General features: G+C 57.9%; 1 protein-coding gene across 1 annotated transcript in view; it reads left to right on the top strand.

Moving 5' to 3' along the window:
- Nucleotides 1-18,750, top strand: part of LRRK1 (leucine rich repeat kinase 1) — a 59,608-nt gene extending 40,858 nt beyond the window's left edge. The window contains 13 exon segments of the mRNA XM_079763987.1: nt 912-1,075; nt 2,703-2,842; nt 4,325-4,574; nt 5,340-5,506; nt 6,077-6,274; nt 6,601-6,878; nt 8,492-8,686; nt 10,111-10,262; nt 11,292-11,409; nt 11,996-12,112; nt 15,149-15,978; nt 16,849-16,950; nt 17,992-18,750. Of these exon segments, the coding sequence (XP_079620113.1) occupies nt 912-1,075; nt 2,703-2,842; nt 4,325-4,574; nt 5,340-5,506; nt 6,077-6,274; nt 6,601-6,878; nt 8,492-8,686; nt 10,111-10,262; nt 11,292-11,409; nt 11,996-12,112; nt 15,149-15,978; nt 16,849-16,950; nt 17,992-18,169 (2,889 nt within the window). The 3' untranslated portion in view covers nt 18,170-18,750.

Here is an 18,750-nt window from a genome sequence, read left to right on the forward strand (position 1 = left end):
GACGGGGAGCGATGCTCTTGGCTGGAAGGGTTTGACCAAAAACCATTTTCCCTCCCGGCCAGCGTGGCTCGGTGGTTGAGCGTCGACCTAGGAACCGGGAGGTCACGGTTCGGTGTCAGGGCACAGGCCCGGATTGCGGGCTCGATCCCCAGTAGGGGGCATGCGGGAGGCAGCCGATCCATGATTCTCTCTCATCCTTGACGTTTCTCCCTCTCCCTCTCCCTTCCTCTCTGAAATCAATAAAAATATATTTTTATTAAAAATTAAAAAAGAAAAAGAAAAAACCACTCTTTCCCCAGCGTCTCAGTCCAGGAGGGAAAGCGTGTGTGCCCTGACGGGGAATCGAACCGTGACCTCCTGGTTCATCGGTTGACACTCAGCCGCTGAGCCGCGCCGGCCGGGCTGTATTGCCCTCATTTCTTCCTCTACATTTTTGCTTGTAAAATCAGGGAGGGGCAGCCCTCACTGGTGTGGCTCCGTGGATAGAGCGTCGGCCTGCGGACTGAAGGGTCCCAGGTTCGATTCCGGTTAAGGGCATGGACCTTGGTTGCAGGCACATCCCCAGTAGGGGGTGTGCAGGAGGCGGCTGATGGATGTTTCTCTCTCATTGATGTTTCTAACTCTCTATCCCTCTCCCTTCCTCTCTGTAAAAAAACAAACAAAAAAAAAATCAGGGAGGGACAGACTTGAGCAGTCCCTGGGGGAAGACCCTCGCTCGAGCCCACAACCCGGGCACGCATTCGCAGGGATCCCCCGGGGCTCCTTCCCGTCACGCACACGTTGTGGGGGAGGACGGGGTGGGGGAGACCGTGATCGGTAGTCACGACGGGGCCCGGCTGCCGGCTGCGGCGCTCTGCCCGGGGCCGGCGAGGCGCTCGGGGTCCTCACGCAGGGTCTTTCCGTCGTGGCAGCTGTTCGAGACGAAGAAGCACAGCAAGAGCCGGCACAGGAGGGTCACCATCTACAGCTTCGCCGGGAGCCAGCGGAACCGCTGCAGCACCTTCCGAGTGAAGAGGAACCAGACCATCTACTGGCAGGAAGGTCTCCTGGTCACGTTCGATGGGGGCTACCTCAGGTGGGGACCCGGGGCGGGGGCGGGGGGCTGGCCGCCGGGCGTCCAGTTCTGCTCCCCAGAGCCGCTCATGATGGCAGCTGGTGAGAAAGAGGGTTCCCCGGGAGCCCACGGTTTGGGAAACATTGGGAGGATGGCGCACGCTGGTAGGGCGTGGGAGCTCCGAGCTTTCCCAATGGGCCTTGCTCGAGGCATCGCCTGCCTGTGGCCGCTCCTGTGGACTAGCCTTATTTTAAAAAACATATTTTATTAATTTTTTTACAGAGAGGGAGGGAGAGTCAGAAACATCAATGAGAGAGAAACATCCATCAGCTGCCTCCTGCACACACCCCACTGGGGATGTGCCCGCAACCAAGGTACATGCCCTTGACCGGAATCGAACCTGGGACCCTTCAGTCCGAAGGCCCACGCTCTATCCACTGAGCCACACCAGTTAGGGCTGGACTAGCCTTTTAGAATGACCGGTGCTCTCGTTCCTACACTTGTAAACGACACTTGTAAACGGTCCCCAGCATCCGTCTACCAGGAAAAGAGGATGTTCCAAAAGCGCCAGAGTGGTTTTATCAGTTTCCGTGGGGGGAGCAGCGTGGCATTTATTAGACCCGGGAGAAAAGATGGCCCAGGAAGCCACTGTTTTAAAGGAAGCACTTACGCCCTGGCCGGTGTGGCTCAGTGGATAGAGCACCGGCCCGAGGACTGAAGGGTCCCGGGTTCGATCCCGCTCAAGGGCACGTACCTCGGTTGCAGGATCGATCCGATGGCCCTGGTCTGGGAGGCAACCAATCGATGTGTCTCTCTCCCGTTGATGTTTCTCTCTCTGTGTCTCCCTCCCTCCCGTCCACTCTCTCTATAAATCAATGGAAAAATATCCTCGGGTGAGGATTGACAAAATAAATAAATAAATAAATAAATAAAGGAAGAACTTACTGCTGTGCTGGAGGAAGTTCCTCACAAAGAAACGTGGGAGGAAGAGGGAGGGAGAGAGAGAGAGAGAGAAACATCCATGATGAGAGAGAATCATGGATCAGCTGCCTCCTGCACACCCCTTACTGAGGATCGAGCCTGCAACCCGGGCCTGTGCCCTGACCGGGAATCGAACCGTGACCTCCTGGTTCATAGGTCGACGCTCAACCACTGAGCCAGGCAGTCCAGGCTCGTCTACAGCATTTACAATGAATTTTTCAAAATATTCTTCCGTGAGAAAAGAAGGGCGTGGGGGAAAGTGACTTCCTCCGAGGGCCTGACCTGGTCCATCCTCGGTGCCTGCTGCCTTCACGGCGATGTTTCTAGTTCAGGGTCACGGTGGCCACGTGGCCGGTGAGAATCCCGTGGTTCCGGGGAGAAAGAGCGTTCCCAGGTCGCACCCAGGGCCCAGCCTGCTCATCCCTTGCTGCAAAGCCCTCAGCATGTCCAGGTCCTCGTGTCGGGGGCCACATGGGGACAAGGCAGGGCCATGCACACAAATACACACATGCAGGATCCCCCCCCCCTCAACCCTCCCCCGACAGTCCTGCCCGGGCACAGGGAGCCTGGGGGTCCCTGGGGGTCGGTGCTCACCCCGGAGGCAAGGGGACGTCCCAGGGCCCTGCACGGCCCGATCACAGCGGACGCCTCCTCGTCTCTGGGGCAGCGTGGAGTCCTCGGACGTGAACTGGAAGAAGAAGAAGAGCGGAGGGATAAAAATCATCTGCCAGTCGGAGATGAGGGACTTCTCGGCCATGGCCTTCATCACGGACCATGTCAACTCCTTGATCGATCAGTGGTTTCCCGGTGAGAGAATGTTCGTTTGTTTGTTTGTTTGTTTGTTTGTTTAAATATTTTTTAATGATGTCAGAGAGGAAGGGAGAGGGGGAGAGAGAGAAGCATCAATGAGGAGAGAGAATCATGGATCAGCTGCCTCCTGCACACCCCACACTGGGGATGGAGCCCACAACCCGGGCATGTGCCCTGACCGGAATTGAACCGTGACCTCCTGGTGCATAGGTTGATGCTCAACTCCTGAGCCCCAAAGGAACTAAGAGAAAGTTCTTGAATTCCGTCTTTATTCGTGTTAGTGTAGAGCCCCTTGAACAATGTGGATTTAAACCGTGGGGGTCCACTTATATGCCAATTTTTGTTGTTGTTCACCCTCAACCAAGGATTTTTTTTCCATTTATTTATTTATTTTTTATTGATTTTTTACAGAGAGGAAGGGAGAGGGATAGAGAGTTAGAATCATCAATCAGCTGCCTCCTGCACACTCCCTACTGGGGATGTGCCCACAACCAAGGTACATGCCCTTGACCAGAATCGAACCTGGGACCTTTCAGCCCGCAGGCCGACGCTCTATCCACTGAGCCAAACTGGTTACGGCTCCATTTATTTTTAGAGAGAGAGAGTGGAAGGGATGGAGAGAGAGAGGGAAAGACACAGAGAGAGAAGCATCGATTGGTTGCCTCCCACACAAAGACCCGACCAGGGCTGGGGACTGAGCCTGCCACTGAGATACATGCCCTTGATGGGAATCGAACCCAGGACACTTCCGTCCACGGGCTGACGCTCTATCCACTGAGCCAGACCGACGAGGGCTGGGGAGCCCGCCGATGGAGCCACACCTGCCAAGGACCCGCCTTCCCCTTCCCCGCCTGCCCCCCACCCCGATCCCACAGGGGCTCAGCCACCCACACGGCCCTTTTCAAACCCTTTGACTGTCCGCCCAAAGAAAATACTCTTTGAAGTGACGGTTCGGGCCCGCTGTCTGTTTGTTTTGCTCCGGGAGCAGACACGGAACCACGGGGTGTTCTCCAGGGAGGAGGCCATGGGGCAAAACCGGGCTGCCTCCTCCCAGGGAGCACTCCCCCTTCCCTCTGAGCGAGCAGGGAGTGGGTGTGAGCCCGGCCGGTGTGGCTCAGGGGTTGAGCGTCGACCTAGGAACCAGGAGGTCACGGTTCGATTCCCGGTCAGGGCACATGCCCGGGTTGCAGGCTCGATCCCCAATAGGGGGCGTGCAGGAGGCAGCCGATCCATGATGCTCTCTCATCATGGATGTCTCTCTCTCTCCCTCTCCCTTCCTCTCTGAAATTTATAAAAATATTTTTCAAAAGCAAGCTCAGTGCAATGGTCATGTTTCAGGCACAATCTGGGGGCCGGGCGAGAGCACACAGATCGCCCCCCCTTCTTGGAGGGCCCCCCCAGGCTGGGTTTGCAGGTTCTGCTCCGGGACCCCCCTGCAGCCGCCGTTCTCCGAGCTGTACCCCCTCTGTCCCCCTGTAGCCCTGACGGCCACGGAGAGCGACGGGACGCCCCTCATGGAGCAGTACGTGCCCTGCCCGGTCTGCGAGGCCTCCTGGGCCCAGCGCGCCGACCCCGGCGAGAAGGCGGAGGGCGTGCAGTACTTCGACATGGAGGACTGCGTGCTGACGGCCATCGAGCGGGACGTCATCGCCTGCCCCCGGCACCCCGACCTCGCCGTGCCCCTCCAGGAGCTGGTGCCCGAGCTGTTCATGACCGACTTCCCGGCCCGGTACGCCACCCTGCATGCTGGCGGCGGCTGCAGCCACCGCCTCCTGCCCTGGCCCAGGGGACTTTCATTTATCTATTTAGTTATTTATTGGTTAATCCTTACCCAGGGGTATTTTTCCATTGATTATTTAAAAAATATATATTTTATTGATTTTTTACAGAGAGGAAGGGAGAGGGATAGAGAGTTAGAAACATCGATGAGAGAGAAACATCGATCAGCTGCCTTCTGCACACCCCCTACTGGGGATGTGCCCGAAACCAAGGTACATGCCCTTGACCGGAATCGAACCTGGAACCCTTCAGTCCGCAGGTCGACGCTCTATCCACTGAGCCACACCGGTTAGGGCTCCATTGATTTTTTTTAAATGTATTTTTATTGATTTCAGAGGAAAGAAGAGGGAGAGGGAGAGAGAGGAACATCCATGATGAGAGGGAATCATGGACCGGCTGCCTCCTGCACGCCCCCCACTGGGGATCGAGCCCGCAACCCGGGCGTGTGCCCTGACCGGGAATCGAACCATGACCTCCTGGTTCCTAGGTTGACGCTCAACCCCCGAGCCACGCCGGCCGGGCTGCAGCGTGGTACATAAATGGGGTCCTTGTCCAGGGGTTGAGGAACCTGGCGGTCTGAGCAGGATCCAGGGTCCAGCACAAGGCTCTCTGGGAACTTCAGCTGGGGCCCAGCCCCGCCCGCAGAGCGCCACCCTCCTCCCCTGGGAGCTCGGGCGGGTGGGCGCCTGTTCTCACCGCAGCCGTGTCCCCGCAGGCTCTTCCTGGAGAACCGCGAGCTGGAGCACAGCGAGGACGAGAGCAGCGTCCTGGGCCAGGGCGGCAGCGGCACCATCATCTACCGCGCCCGCTACCAAGGCCGGCCTGTGGCCGTGAAGCGCTTCCAGATCAAGAAGTTCAAGAACTTCGCTAACGCCCCAGCCGGTGAGCAGGGCCCTGCCTCCTTGCTTTTCTTTTCTTTTTTCCTTTTTTCCTTTTTTTAAATACACTAGAGGCCCGATGCACAAAAATTCATGCAAGAGTAGGTCTTCCGTCCCCCGGCTGCCGGCACCGGCTTTCCTCCGGCACCTGGGACCCCGGCTTCGCTCTGGCCCCGGCTTTGCCTGGAAGGATGTCTGGAATGACGTCCGGAAGGACATCCGGTCTAATTAGCATATTGCCCTTTTATTATTATAGATATACACTTTTTAAAATGGATTTCAGAGAGGGAGAGAAATCAGAGGTTCTAAAAAGCATATAGCCGGGCCGGTGTGGCTCACTGGTTGAGCGTCGACCTATGAACCAGGAGGTCAGGGTTCGATTCCTGGTCAGGGCACATGCCCGGGTTGTGGGCTCGATCCCCAGTGTGGGGCATGCAGGAGGCAACCAGTCCATGATTCTCTCTCATCATGGATGTTTCTGTCTCTCCCTCTCCCTTCCTCTCTGAAATCAATTTAAAAAAAAAATTTTTTTTAATAAAATGCGTGTGAACTGACGCCGCGCCGTCCCCCGCAGACACCATGCTGAGGCACCTGCGGGCCACGGACGCCATGAAGAACTTCTCGGAGTTCCGGCAGGAGGCCAGCATGCTGCACGCCCTGCAGCACCCCTGCATCGTGTCCCTCATCGGCATCAGCATCCACCCGCTCTGCTTCGCCCTGGAGCTCGCCCCGCTGGGCAGCCTCAACACCGTGCTGTCCGAGAACGCCAAAGGTGCCCGCCGCTCCCGGAACCTTCCATGGGGGGCGGGGGGCAGGTGGCTGCTCCTGGGAGGCCCGAGAGTTCGTGGCTTGCCCAGCCGGCGTGGCTTGGTGGTTGAGCGTTGACCTATGAACCAGGAGGTCACGGTTCGATTCCCAGTCAGGGCACATGCCCGGGTTGCAGGCTTGAGCCCCAGTAGGGGGCATGCAGGAGGCAGCCAATCCATGATTCTCTCTCTCTCTGAAAATAATTAAAAATATTTTTTTAAAAATGAATAAATAGGAAAGAAAGGAGGACAGTTGTGCTGATGATCATTTGATGTGTCTTTCTTGGCCAAGATTCTTCCTTCATGCCCCTGGGCCACATGCTCACCCAGAAGACCGCCTACCAGATCGCCTCGGGCCTGGCCTACCTGCACAAGAAGAACATCATCTTCTGTGACCTGAAGTCGGACAACATCCTGGTCTGGTCTCTGGACGTCAAGGAGCACGTGAACATCAAGCTGTCGGACTACGGCATCTCCAGGCAGTCCTTCCACGAGGGCGCCCTGGGCGTGGAGGGCACACCCGGCTACCAGGCCCCGGAGATCAGGCCGCGCATCGTGTACGATGAGAAGGTACCCAGCTCGGGACCCCGGGCCCGTGTCAGGCAACCATGGATGGATGGATGGATGGATGAGTGATGGATGGGTGGGTGGGTGGATGGAGAGATGATGATGATGGTGGGTGGGCGGGTGGATGGATAGATGGATGATGGATGGGTGGGTGGATGGATGGATGGACAGATGGATGATGGGTGGATGGATGATGGATGGATGGGCGGGTGGATGGATGGAGAGATGGATGATGATGGGTGGGCAGGTGGATGGAGAGATGGAGAGATGGATGATGGATGGGTGGGTGATGGATGGGTGGATGGATGGACAGATGGGTGATGGGTGGATGGATGATGGGTGGGTGGATGGATGTTCAGATGGGTGATGGGTGGATGGGTGATGGATGGGTGGATGGATGGATGGACAGATGGATGGGTGGATGGATGGATGTTCAGATGGGTGACAGGTGGATGGGTGATGGATGGATGGGTGGGTGGATGGATGTTCAGATGGATGATGGATGGATGGATGATGGATGGGTGGATGGATGGACAGATGGGTGACCGGTGGATGGGTGATGGATGGGTGGATGGATGGATGGGTGGATGGATGAACAGATGGGTGATGGGTGGATGGATGATGGATGGGTGGGCAGATGGATGGACAGATGGGTGACCGGTGGATGGGTGATGGGTGGATGGGTGATGGATGGGTGGGTGGATGGATGGACAGATGGGTGACGGGTGGATGGATGGATGGATGTTCAGATGGGTGATGGGTGGATGGATGATGGGTGGGTGTATGGATGAACAGATGGATGATGGATGGGTGGGTGATGGATGGGTGGATGGATGGACAGATGGGTGATGGGTGGATGGATGATAGGTGGTGGATGGATGTTCAGATGGGTGATGGGTGGATGGGTGATGGATGGGTGGATGGATGGATGTTCAGATGGGTGACAGGTGGATGGGTGATGGATGGGTGGGTGGGTGGATGGATGTTCAGATGGGTGATGGATGGATGGATGATGGATGGATGATGGATGGGTGGATGGATGGACAGATGGGTGACCGGTGGATGGGTGGATGGATGGATGGGTGGATGGATGGACAGATGGGTGATGGGTGGATGGATGATGGATGGGTGGGCAGATGGATGGACAGATGGGTGACCAGTGGATGAGTGATGGGTGGATGGGTGATGGATGGGTGGATGGACAGATGGATGATGGATGGGTGGATGGCTGGACAGATGGGTGACGGGTAGATGGGTGATGGATGGGTGGATGGACAGATGGGTGATGGATGGGTGGATGGATGGATGTTCAGATGGGTGATGGATGGATGGATGATGGATGGGCGGATGGATGGACAGATGGGTGACCGGTGGATGGGTGATGGATGGGTGGATGGTTAGATGGGTGGATGGGTGATGGATGGGTGGATGGACAGATGGGTGATGGATGGGTGGATGGGTGATGGATGGGTGGGTTGGTGAGTGCCTCCCTGTGAACAGGGCCCACGACCTCCTTGCCTAAAGGTACCTCTCTTCTCCGTCCACCTGAGGGCCAGCTGGCGAGAGCAGCTGGGCCAGGCGGGGGGGGCCCTGACTCGGCGTGCCTCCCCGCCCAGGTAGACATGTTCTCCTACGGGATGGTGCTCTACGAGCTGCTGTCGGGACAGCGGCCGGCGCTGGGCCACCACCAGCTGCAGATCGCCAAGAAGCTGTCCAAGGGCATCCGCCCGGTGCTGGGGCAGCCGGAGGAGGTGCAGTTCCACCGGCTGCAGGCGCTCATGACGGAGTGCTGGGACACCAAGCCCGAGAAGGTACCGGGGCGCAGGGCCGGCGCCCAGCCCCTCCGGCTGCTGTGGTGGGTGGAGGCTGTGGGTCTCCCGGGGCCACGGGACAGCTGCCCCTGCCCAGCCTTCCCGAAGGGCTGAGAACCCAGGGAGCCACTCCTCCCCGCTCACCTCTTCTAGAAAGGGGGTCCTGACTGCTCCTCAGACATTCAGATCCGTTCCACGGGGTGCGTATCACTCTCAGGACACGTGAGCTTGCTCTTCCTCCCCAGCGTCTGGGTAGCATCATCGTGCGGGGAAAGCATGCCGGCCCCTGGATGGCAAGGCGGTCCCCGTGCAGGAGCAGGGAACGTAGGGGGGCTCTTCGGAGAGTAACGAGGAGCAGGTTTGCTCGTGAGAAACAGGAGCCTCATGGTCATTTTAAAGCGAGTTGCTGTCCATTCAGTGTGGCTCCGTGGTCAGGGCACAGGCCCGGGTTGCAGGCTCGATCCCCAGTAGGGGGGCGTGCAGGAGGCAGCCGACCCAGGATTCTCTCTCATGGATGTTTCCGTCTCTCTCTCTCCCTCTCCCTTCCTCTCTGAAATCAGTAACATTTAATGACTAGATCCGTGGTCGGCAAACTGTGGCTCGCGAGCCACAGGCGGCTCTTTGGCCCCTTGAGTGTGGCTCTTCCACAAAATGCCACGGCCTGGGCCAGTCTATTTTGAAGAAGCGGCGTTAGACGAAGTTTAAGTTTAAAAAAGTTTGGCTCTCAAAAGAAATTTCGATCGTTGTACTGTTGATATTTGGCTCTGTGGACTCATGAGTTTGCCGACCACTGGGCTAGATCACCCATAAAGCGAGTTGTTTTCAGAAAAAGCCAGTGGTTTCGAGTTTAAGCCACACTTACCACTTTCGAAAGCGCGAGTGTAATGTATTGGCAGTCGATGAGGTGTGAGAACGTTTCCTTACAAGATTCAGTGCTTCTGCACTCCTGGGCTTGGGGGATGGGAATACCCGAGTTTAGACTAACCTGGTCACTGGAGCTCTAGTTGCCATGGACAACGGTGACCCCGATGCCTCGGAGGGTCTGCTTTTGGTGTCTGTTTTGTCTCTTGTTTCGGTTGAGTCTTGTGTTGTTTTTTTTAATTGATTTCAGAGAGGAAGGGAGAGGGAGAGAGAGATAGAAACATCACTAATGAGAGAGAATCATGGATCGGCTGCCTCCTGCACGCCCCGTCCCCCGGGCACGTGCCCTTGACCAGAATCGAACCTGGGACCCTTCCGTCTGCTCTATCCATTGCCGACGCTCTGCCCGCTGAGCCACACCGGCTGGGGCTCAGTTGAGTCTTGAATGCGTCGAGTCCACTCCTTCCTCCCCGGTTCAAGGCCGTTGGTTTCGTAGGCAGAATGGACATCCGTCTGGTTGTTCAGGGACCCCGCTCACGGCCATGGCGGCCTCTCTCCCTCAGCGGCCGCTGGCCCTGTCCGTGGTGAGCCAGATGAAGGACCCGACCTTCGCCACCTTCATGTACCAGCTGCCCTGTGGGAAGCAGACCGCCTTCTTCTCGTCCCAGAGCCAGGAGTACACAGTGGTGTTCTGGGACGGGAAGGAGGAGTCCAGGTAAGGCCTTGAGGCGTGCCACGCCCTGCTGGTGTCAGAGAGGGGGCGGCCGTGGGGTTGGGGGGCCGTCGGGGGTGACCATGGTGAGAGATGTTGAGTGCATGATGGATTGGAAGCCTGGTGGAGACTCCTCAAGAGAGACAACTGCCCCGGCCGGTGTGGCTCGGTTGAGCAGCATCCCATGAACCAAAAGGTCGCCGGTTGGATTCCCGGTTTTGGGCTCGGTCCTTGGTTGGGGCACGTGAGAGTGCGGGAGGTGGCCGATCCATGTTTCTCTCTCGCATCGATGTTTCTCTCTCTCTCTCTCTCTCTCTCTCTCTCTCTCTCTCTCTCTCTCTCCCTTCCTCTCTCTCTTAAAAAAAAAATCAATAAAAACATATTTTAGCCCTAGCCGGTGTGGCTCCGTGGATAGAGCATCGGCCTGCGGACTGAAGAGTCCTGGGTTCGATTCCGGTCAAGGGCACATGCCCAGGTTGCGGGCTTGATCCTCAGTAGGAGGCATACAGGAAGCTGACCAGTGATTGATCTCTCATCATGGATGTTTCTCTCTCTCCCTCTCCCTTCCTCTCTGAAATTAATATTTTTCTAAATATTTTATTGATTTTTTACAGAGAGGAAGGGAGAGGGATAGAGAGCTAGAAACATCGATCAGCTGCCTCCTGCACGCCTCCTAACTGGGGATGTGCCCGCATCCAAGGTACATGCCCTTGACTGGAATCGAACCTGGGACCCTTCAGTCCGCAGGCCGATGCTCCATCCACTGAGCTAAACTGGTCACACATATTTTTTAAAAAAACATATTTTTTTAAAAAAAGAAAATGGAGTCCACACATATAGACATGCACATTCAGGTCTGTGATTAAGAGAAGCGAAAAGGCATGGCCGGTGTGGCTCGGTGGTTGAGCGTCAACCCACGAACCGGGAGGTCTGGTCCCACCCATCGCCCGTTCTCCTCCTCCGCGGTTGCCGGGACGAGGGAGGCGGCTCCCGGCCGCCCTGAGCTGACCGCACGATCGCCGCCCGTTGTAGGAACTACACGGTGGTGAACACGGAGAAGGGCCTCCTGGAGGTGCAGAGGATGGGCTGCCCGGGCATGAGGCTCAGCTGCCAGATCAAGGTCCAGAACGCCCTGTGGACGGCCACCGAGGTACCCCCCCCCTCTCCACCCCACCCCATCCCCGAGCCCCCTCCCCATGCAGGGCTCTCGTCAGGCGGGCAACCCTGGGAGCCAGGTCTACGCCCTCTAAAGACAGGACACCGGGCCCGGCGGGCTCCGTGGTGGAGCATCAACCTATGAACCAGGAGGTCATGGTTCGATTCCCGGTCAGGGCACGTGCCCGGGTTGCGGGCTCGATCCCCAGGAGGGGGCATGCAGGAGGCGGCCGATCCATCATTCTCTCTCATCATGGATGTTCCTCTCTCACTCTCCCTTCCTCTCTGAAATCAATAAAAAATATATTAAAAAAAAAAAAAAGAAAGAAAGAAAATGGGTGCCTCAGACCCCAACAGCGGGGCTTTCTCTGGGGAATAGGGGATGAGCAGTTTCACTTTTCCTCGTTAGACAACCCTGTCGTTTTCCCAGTTCCTACAAAGGACAGAGGTGTGGAAACACACGACCAGAGAGCCTGTTCCTCTCCAAGGCCCAGAGGGATTCCCAGGCGGGGCGGGCCCTGTAGGGTAGGGACGTCCGGCCCGTGTGCGCCGGGTCTCACGCGGCCCGTCTGCCTCTGCAGGACCAAAAGATCTACATCTACAGCCTCAAGGGCATGTGCCCCTTAAACACGCCGCAGCGCGCCTTGGACACGCCGGCCGTGGTCACCTGCTTCCTGGCGGTGCCGGTGTTGAAGAAGGTGAGGTGTGGGCGGGGGAAGGTGAGCGCACAGGGTCTGGCTCTCCCTGCCGGGTCTTTGGGGGTCGGGAGAGCATAGCCACACCCTCCTGGACAGACCACCAAGCCCAGGTCACGGTCAGCCTTAACCCAGGGGACCTGGGCCGTCACCAGGGCCCTGCCTGTTGGGGAAAACCCATGTGACCAGTAAGACGAAGGGAAAGCTGTCCATGCACATACCACAGCCCCAGATTTTGGCAAAATGCTTTTCTATGTATATACTAGAGGCTCGGTGCATAGATTCATGCACCGGTGGGGTCCCTCGGCCTGGCCTGCGGGGATCAGGCAGAAACCGGCTCTCCGACATCCCCCAAGGGGTCCCGGATTGCGAGAGGGCGCAGGCCAGACCGAGGGACCCCACTGGTGCACAGTCAGGGCTGGGGAGGGACTGTGGGAGGGCTCCAGGGCGTGTCCAGCCCATCTTACCCAGTCCCAACCAGCCAGACCCCAGCAGCAAGTTAACCTACCGGTCGGAGCGTCTACGCCCTGGTGGCCAGTGCACATCATAGCAAATGGTCGAATGAATAGTCAGACACGTAGCATATTAGGCTTTTATTATATAGGATTATATAGGACTAGAGGCCCGGTGCATGAAATTTGTGCACGGGGGTGGGGGGTCCCCTCAGCCCAGCCTGCACTCTCTCCAATCCGGGATCCCTTGGGGGATGTCTGACTGCCAGTTTAGGCCCAATCCTGGGGATCAGGCCTAAACCGGCAGTTGGACATCCCTCTCACAATCCTGGAACGCTGGCTCCTAATCGCTCACCTGCCTGCCTGTCTGGTTGCCCCTAACACGCTCCCCTCCCCCTCCGCCCCCGCTTTGCTGGCCTGATCAACCCTCACTGCCTCTGCATACTGGCCTCATCGCCCCTAACTGCCCCCCTGCCGACCTGGTCGCCTCTTACTGTCCCCCCGCCCCCATCGGTCTAGTCGCCCCATGCAGCCTGTTTGTTCAGTCATTTGGTCGTCCCTCACTAACCCCCCTGACGGCCTGGTCGTAGGCAGCCATCTTTGTGAGGGTGTGAGGGTCAATTTGCATGTTCCCTCTTTATTATATAGGATATTTATTTTTTTTAATACTTTTATTGATTTTTAGAGAGAGAGGAAGGAAGAGGGAGAGATAGAAACATCAATGATGAGAGAGAATCATTGATTGGCTGCCTCCTGCACACCCCCTACTGGGGATCGCCCACAACCGGGCATATGCCCTTGACCAGATTCGAACCCTGGACCCTTCAGTCCGCAGGCCAACGCTCTATCCACTGAGCCAAACCAGCTAGGGCTATTTATTTATTTTTAAGTTTCCTGTTTTTATGTTTTTATTTAATTGTATTTTTTATTGTTGATAGTATTACAGATATCTCTCATTTCCCCCCTAGATATATATATATATATATATATATATATATATATATATATATATATATTTATTTATTTATTTATTTATTTTTATTGATTTCAGAGAGGAAGGGAAAGGGAGAGAGAGAAACATCGGCTGCCTCCTGCACACCCCCTCCTGGGGATGGAGCCCACAACCCAGGCACGTGCCCTGAAGGGGCTCTTCCACTCTCTCTTAAAAAGAAGAAGAAAAACCGTGTTGGCGGCCATCATCCAATGTCAGTTTTCCCATCTGTGAAATGGGCACAAAAAGAGACTGTGAAGAGGGTCTCTGGGGGTTACGTACCCAGAGCTTCAGGCCGTGGCGCTGGGTGAACACGAACGTATTCGTCCTTTCCGAGGGTCCCAAAATATATGCTCTCTGCCCTCCCCCCGAGCACAGGTTCCTTTCTTTAAAAAAAAGAAAAAAGAAAAAGAAAAAGTCTGAACTCAGCCTTAGAGTCACTTCGGACGGCGGGCCCACGGGCGAGGCAGGGGCAGCTCGGGCCCCGAGTGCCGGAGAATAGGACACAAAGCGTCATTTCAGGCCACGGCCGGGCCCGAGCCCCCGAGCCAGGGCACCACCGCCCGCACGACCAGAGGGAATAAAGCCGGCTCTGTGCGGAGCCTCCCGCCCGGGTACCTGCCCTCGGAGGCCGCGGACGGGGCGGCAGACCCCTGCATTCTTGCACGCGCGCTCACACCCCGCCGGGCCTGCCGCTCCTGCCCGGGCTGGGGCCTGCACCGGGGCTCCGTAGAGACACAGCTCCTGTTTGCCCGGACCGCTTTCCTGTCCTTACACCCGACGGAGGATTCCGATAGGCATGTCTGTTGTTGTTCATCTTCACCTTCTTTTTCTTTTCTTTTCTTTTCTTTTTAAATAGATTTTTCTTGATTTCAGAGAGGGAGAGAGAGAAACATCCGTGATGAGAGAGAATCGTGGATCGGCGGCCTCCTGCATGCCCCACACTGGGGATGGAGCCCGCATCCCCGGGCATGTGCCCTGACCAGGAATCGAACCAACGACCTCTTGGTTTATTGGTTGATGCTTAACCACTGAGCCACACCGGCTGGGCTGCCTGGGCAGGTTTCTTTCCGAAAACCCTGATGAAGGATTTCGATAAATGTTCTTTTTTAAAAATATATACTTTTGCCCTGGCTGGTTTGGCTCAGTGGATAGAGCCTCGGCCTGCGGACTGAAGGGTCCCAGGTTCAGTTCCAGCCAAGGGCACAATCCCCAGTGGGGGGCGTGCAGGAGGCAGCCGATCGATGATTCTCTCTCATCATTGATGTTTCTCTCTCTCTGTCCCTCTCCTTTCCTCTCTGAAATCAATAAAGAAATATTAATTTTAAAGAAAAAGAAGAAAAAATATATACTTTTATTGATTTCAGAGAGGAAGGGAGAGGGAGAGAGAGAGAAACATCAACGATGAGAGAGAATCATGGACCGGCTGCCTCCTGCACGCCTCCCACACTGGGGATCGAGCCCCCAACCCGGGCATGTGCCCTGACCAGGAATGGAACGGTGACCTCCTGGTTCCTAGGTCGACGCTCAACCCCTGAGCCCCGCCGGCCGGGCACCCCTGCCTTCTCAGGACCCGCTCCCCTGTTCTCCCGGCAGAATTCCTTCCTGGTGCTGGCGGGCCTGGCGGACGGGCTGGTGGCTGCGTTCCCCGTGGCCCGGGGCGCCCCCGAGGACAGCTGCTCCTACCTGTGCTCGCACACGGCCAACAGGTCCAAGTTCAGCATCCCGGACGAGGATGTGCGGCAGAACCCCTACCCCGTGACGGCCATGGAGGTGGTGAACAGCGGGTCCGAGGTCTGGTACAGCAACGGGCCGGGCCTGCTGGTCATCGACTGCGCCGGCCTGGACATCGGCCGGCGGCTGGAGCCCTACGCGGCCCCGTCGGCGGTCGCCTCGCTCGTGTGCAGCTCGGACTGCGGGGGCGAGGAGGTGGTCTGGTGCCTGGACGACAGGGCCAACCTCTTGGTCATGTACCATGCGGCCACCTACCAGCTGTGCGCCCGCTACTTCTGCGGGGACCCCAACCCCGGGAGGGACCTGTTTCCCGTGCGCCCCTCGGGCCTGGAGCCGCCGGACGGCCACGTGGCCAGCGGGCAGGAGCCCGAGGCAGGCACCATCGCCGACGTGAGCATCATGTACAGCAAGGAGCTGGGCACGCAGATCCTGACGCACCAGGACTCCCTGACCGACTACTGTTCCGTGTCGTCGTACGCCTCGTCCCCCCCGCGGCAGGCCCCCCTGTCGCCGGACAGTTCCTCCAGCATCCTCTTCTCCACCGACGGGGAGGGCTCGGACCGGCTGCTCGAGCCCACGGCCGGTTCCGACAGGTCCGAGCAGGAGCTGAGCCCCGTGGACGGGGAGGCTTTCAGCCAGCACCTGCAGGCCGTGAAGGTCTTGGCGGTGAAGGACGTCATCTGGGTGCCCAGGTAGGTCTCTCCCCCTGCCCCCTGGCGGGGTGCGAGCTTGCGGGTACCCGCCACTCGCTCTGACTTCGGGGGCGAAGTGAAGGAAGCTTGGGGACACCGTGGCCATCCATAGGAGCTGCGCCCCTTGTTCTGAAATTGGGAGTGATCTCTCTCTCTTTTTTTTTAAGTATGTTTTTATTGATTTCAGAGAGGGAGAGGGAGAGAGAGAGAGGGAGAGAAACATCTATGATGAGAGAGTATCACGGATCAGATGCCTCCTGCACGCCCCCTAACGGGGATGGAGCCCACAACCCGGGCACATGCCCTGACCGGGAATCGAACTGTGACCTCCTGGTTCCTAGGTCGATGCTCAACCACTGAGCCATGCCGGCCAGGCCAATCTCTTTTTATTTTTTTTAATAGGTTTTTATTGATTTCTGAGAGAGAGGGAGGGAGAGAGAGTTAGAAACATCAATGATGAGAGAGAATCATGGATCGGCTGCCTCCTGCACACCCCTCACTGGGGATCAAGCCCACAACCTAGGCATGTGCCCTGACCGGGAATCGAGCCATGACCTCCTGGTTCCTAGGGCAGCACTCAACCACCGAGCCACACCGGCCGGGCTGGAGCGGTCTCAGTGGCAGAGCCGAGAAGGGCTGTGCTAGGGCGCATCTCCCCCCGCAAGAGCGGAGGGCGCCGTGGGCACGTGCGATCGGGTTTCCTCCTGGGAGGGTGCCTGTGGCCCCGCTCCGGCGCCCTCTGCGCCCCTCAGTCCATTAGCAGAAACCCCTCGTTTGTTGCCCGGCGGCCTGCGTGCCCGCCAGCTCCATTTCCCCTGGCGAGCCCAGCCCCGGACAAAGCGCTTCCCCTCGCGGGCTCTGGTTTCGCAGGCGCGGCGGCGATGTTATCGTCATCGGCCTGGAGCGGGACGCGGGCGCCCAGCGGGGCCGAGTCATCGCCGTCTTGAAAGCCCGGGAGCTGACTTCAAGGGGGTAAGACTGCACGACCCTCGACCCTCACTCCCCGGGCCGGGCGGAGGGGGCGGGGGGGAATCGAGGCCTCCTGGCCCGGCCCTGCACGGTGGCCACCGTCTGCCCTCCTGTCCGCCCCCAATAAGCATTCCTCCCACCGCCCTGGCCGGTGTGGCTCCGTGGATAGAGCATCGGCCTGCAGACGGGAGGGTCCCGAATTCGATTCCGGTCAAGGGCACGTACCTCCGTTGCAGGCTCCATCCGAGGCCCTGTTCTGGGCGGGGCACGTGCGGGAGGCAGCCAATCAATGCATCTCTCTCACATCGCTGTTTCTCTCTCTCTGTGTGTCTCCCCCTCCTTTCCGGTCCACTCTCTGTAAAAATCCATGGAAAAATAGCCGCGGGTGAGGATTAACCAGAAATAGTGCCTACGGTTAGGACTTGGTGCAGGGTGTTCACCTAAAATCCATTGCCCTGTGTCCCCTAAGTTCTCACGTGGACACGCAGAACTTCGGGAACAGAATCCTGCCCGGGGCAGGGCCGTTGAGCTCAAGCCCAAATCCGTCCTGGGCCCTCGGCGAGCAGGAGTTCGAGTAGGTGGTGTTTTCTGGGCCCTTTGGGGCCTGAGACACATCACGAAACACAGCTGTTCTGATGGGATCGGGGTCCTTCCGAGGAGCCAGTCCCTGAACTAATGCCCTTGGCTTGCCTTTTTATTTTATTTTTTTTAGTATATTTTTATTGATTTCAGAGAGGAAAGGAGAGAGAGAAACATCCATGATGAGAGCGAATCATGGACCGGCTGCCTCCTGCACGCCCCACACTGGGGATCGAGGACACACATGCCCTGACCTGGAATCGAACCGTGACCTCCTGGTTCACAGATCGGTGCTCAACCACTGAGCCACACGGGCCGGCCTTACCCATCTTTCGATGGTACAAGGCCTCTGCCCACAGGCCAGGCCACCGGGGAGAAGCAGGGCACCCGGGCACGTGGGTGGGGCCAGGCCTGACCTGGTGGGCACCCCTGTGGGTTGTCTCAGGCCCCGCCCCCTCTCCGCAGGGCCCTCGTGGATGCGGCCGTGGTGGCCAAGGACACGGTGGTGTGTGGCTTTGAGGACGAGCACGGCGAGTGGTGCCTGGCCGTGTGGCGGGGCTGGGGCACCCGGGAGTTCGACGTCTTCTTCCAGGCCTTCGAGGAGCTGGGCCGGCTGGAGGCCTGCGGGCGCAAGAGGAGGTAGTGCCCGCGGCGGGAGGAGGAGCGTGGCTGGGACCTGGCTGGCCCAGGCCTGCGGGCTGCCCCCTCCGCCTGCCGCCGGCCACAGCCCTCCTCGGCGGACCCAGAAGAGAAGCCGAGTTCTCCCGCGAACCGCTTGCTGCTAAGAAGTGCGGAGACGTCCCCGCCCAGCCCTGGCCAGTGTGGCGCAGTGGCTAGAGCGTGTCGGGCCTGCAGACAGAAGGGTCCCGGGTTCGATTCCGGTCAAGGGCACGTACCTCGGTGGCAGGCTCCTCCCCGGCCCTGGGGCCCAGGCCCTGGTTTGGGGCTCGTGCAGGAGGCAACCCATCGATGTGTCTCTCTCACAGCGATGTCCCTCTCTGTCTCTCCCACTCTGTCTAAAAAGCAATGGGAACCGGTGTGGCTCAGTGGATAGAGCGTCGGCCTGCAGACTGAAGGGTCCCGGGTTCGATTCCGGTCAAGGGCACGTACCTTGGTTGCGGGCACATCCCCAGTGGGGGGTGTGCAGGAGGCAGCTGATCGATGTTTCTAACTCTCTATCCCTCTCCCTCTCTGTAAAAAAAATCAATAAAATATATTTTAAAA

This window comes from Cnephaeus nilssonii, assembly GCF_951640355.1.
Source record: "Cnephaeus nilssonii genome assembly, chromosome: 24".
NCBI classification, from domain to species: domain Eukaryota; kingdom Metazoa; phylum Chordata; class Mammalia; order Chiroptera; family Vespertilionidae; genus Cnephaeus; species Cnephaeus nilssonii.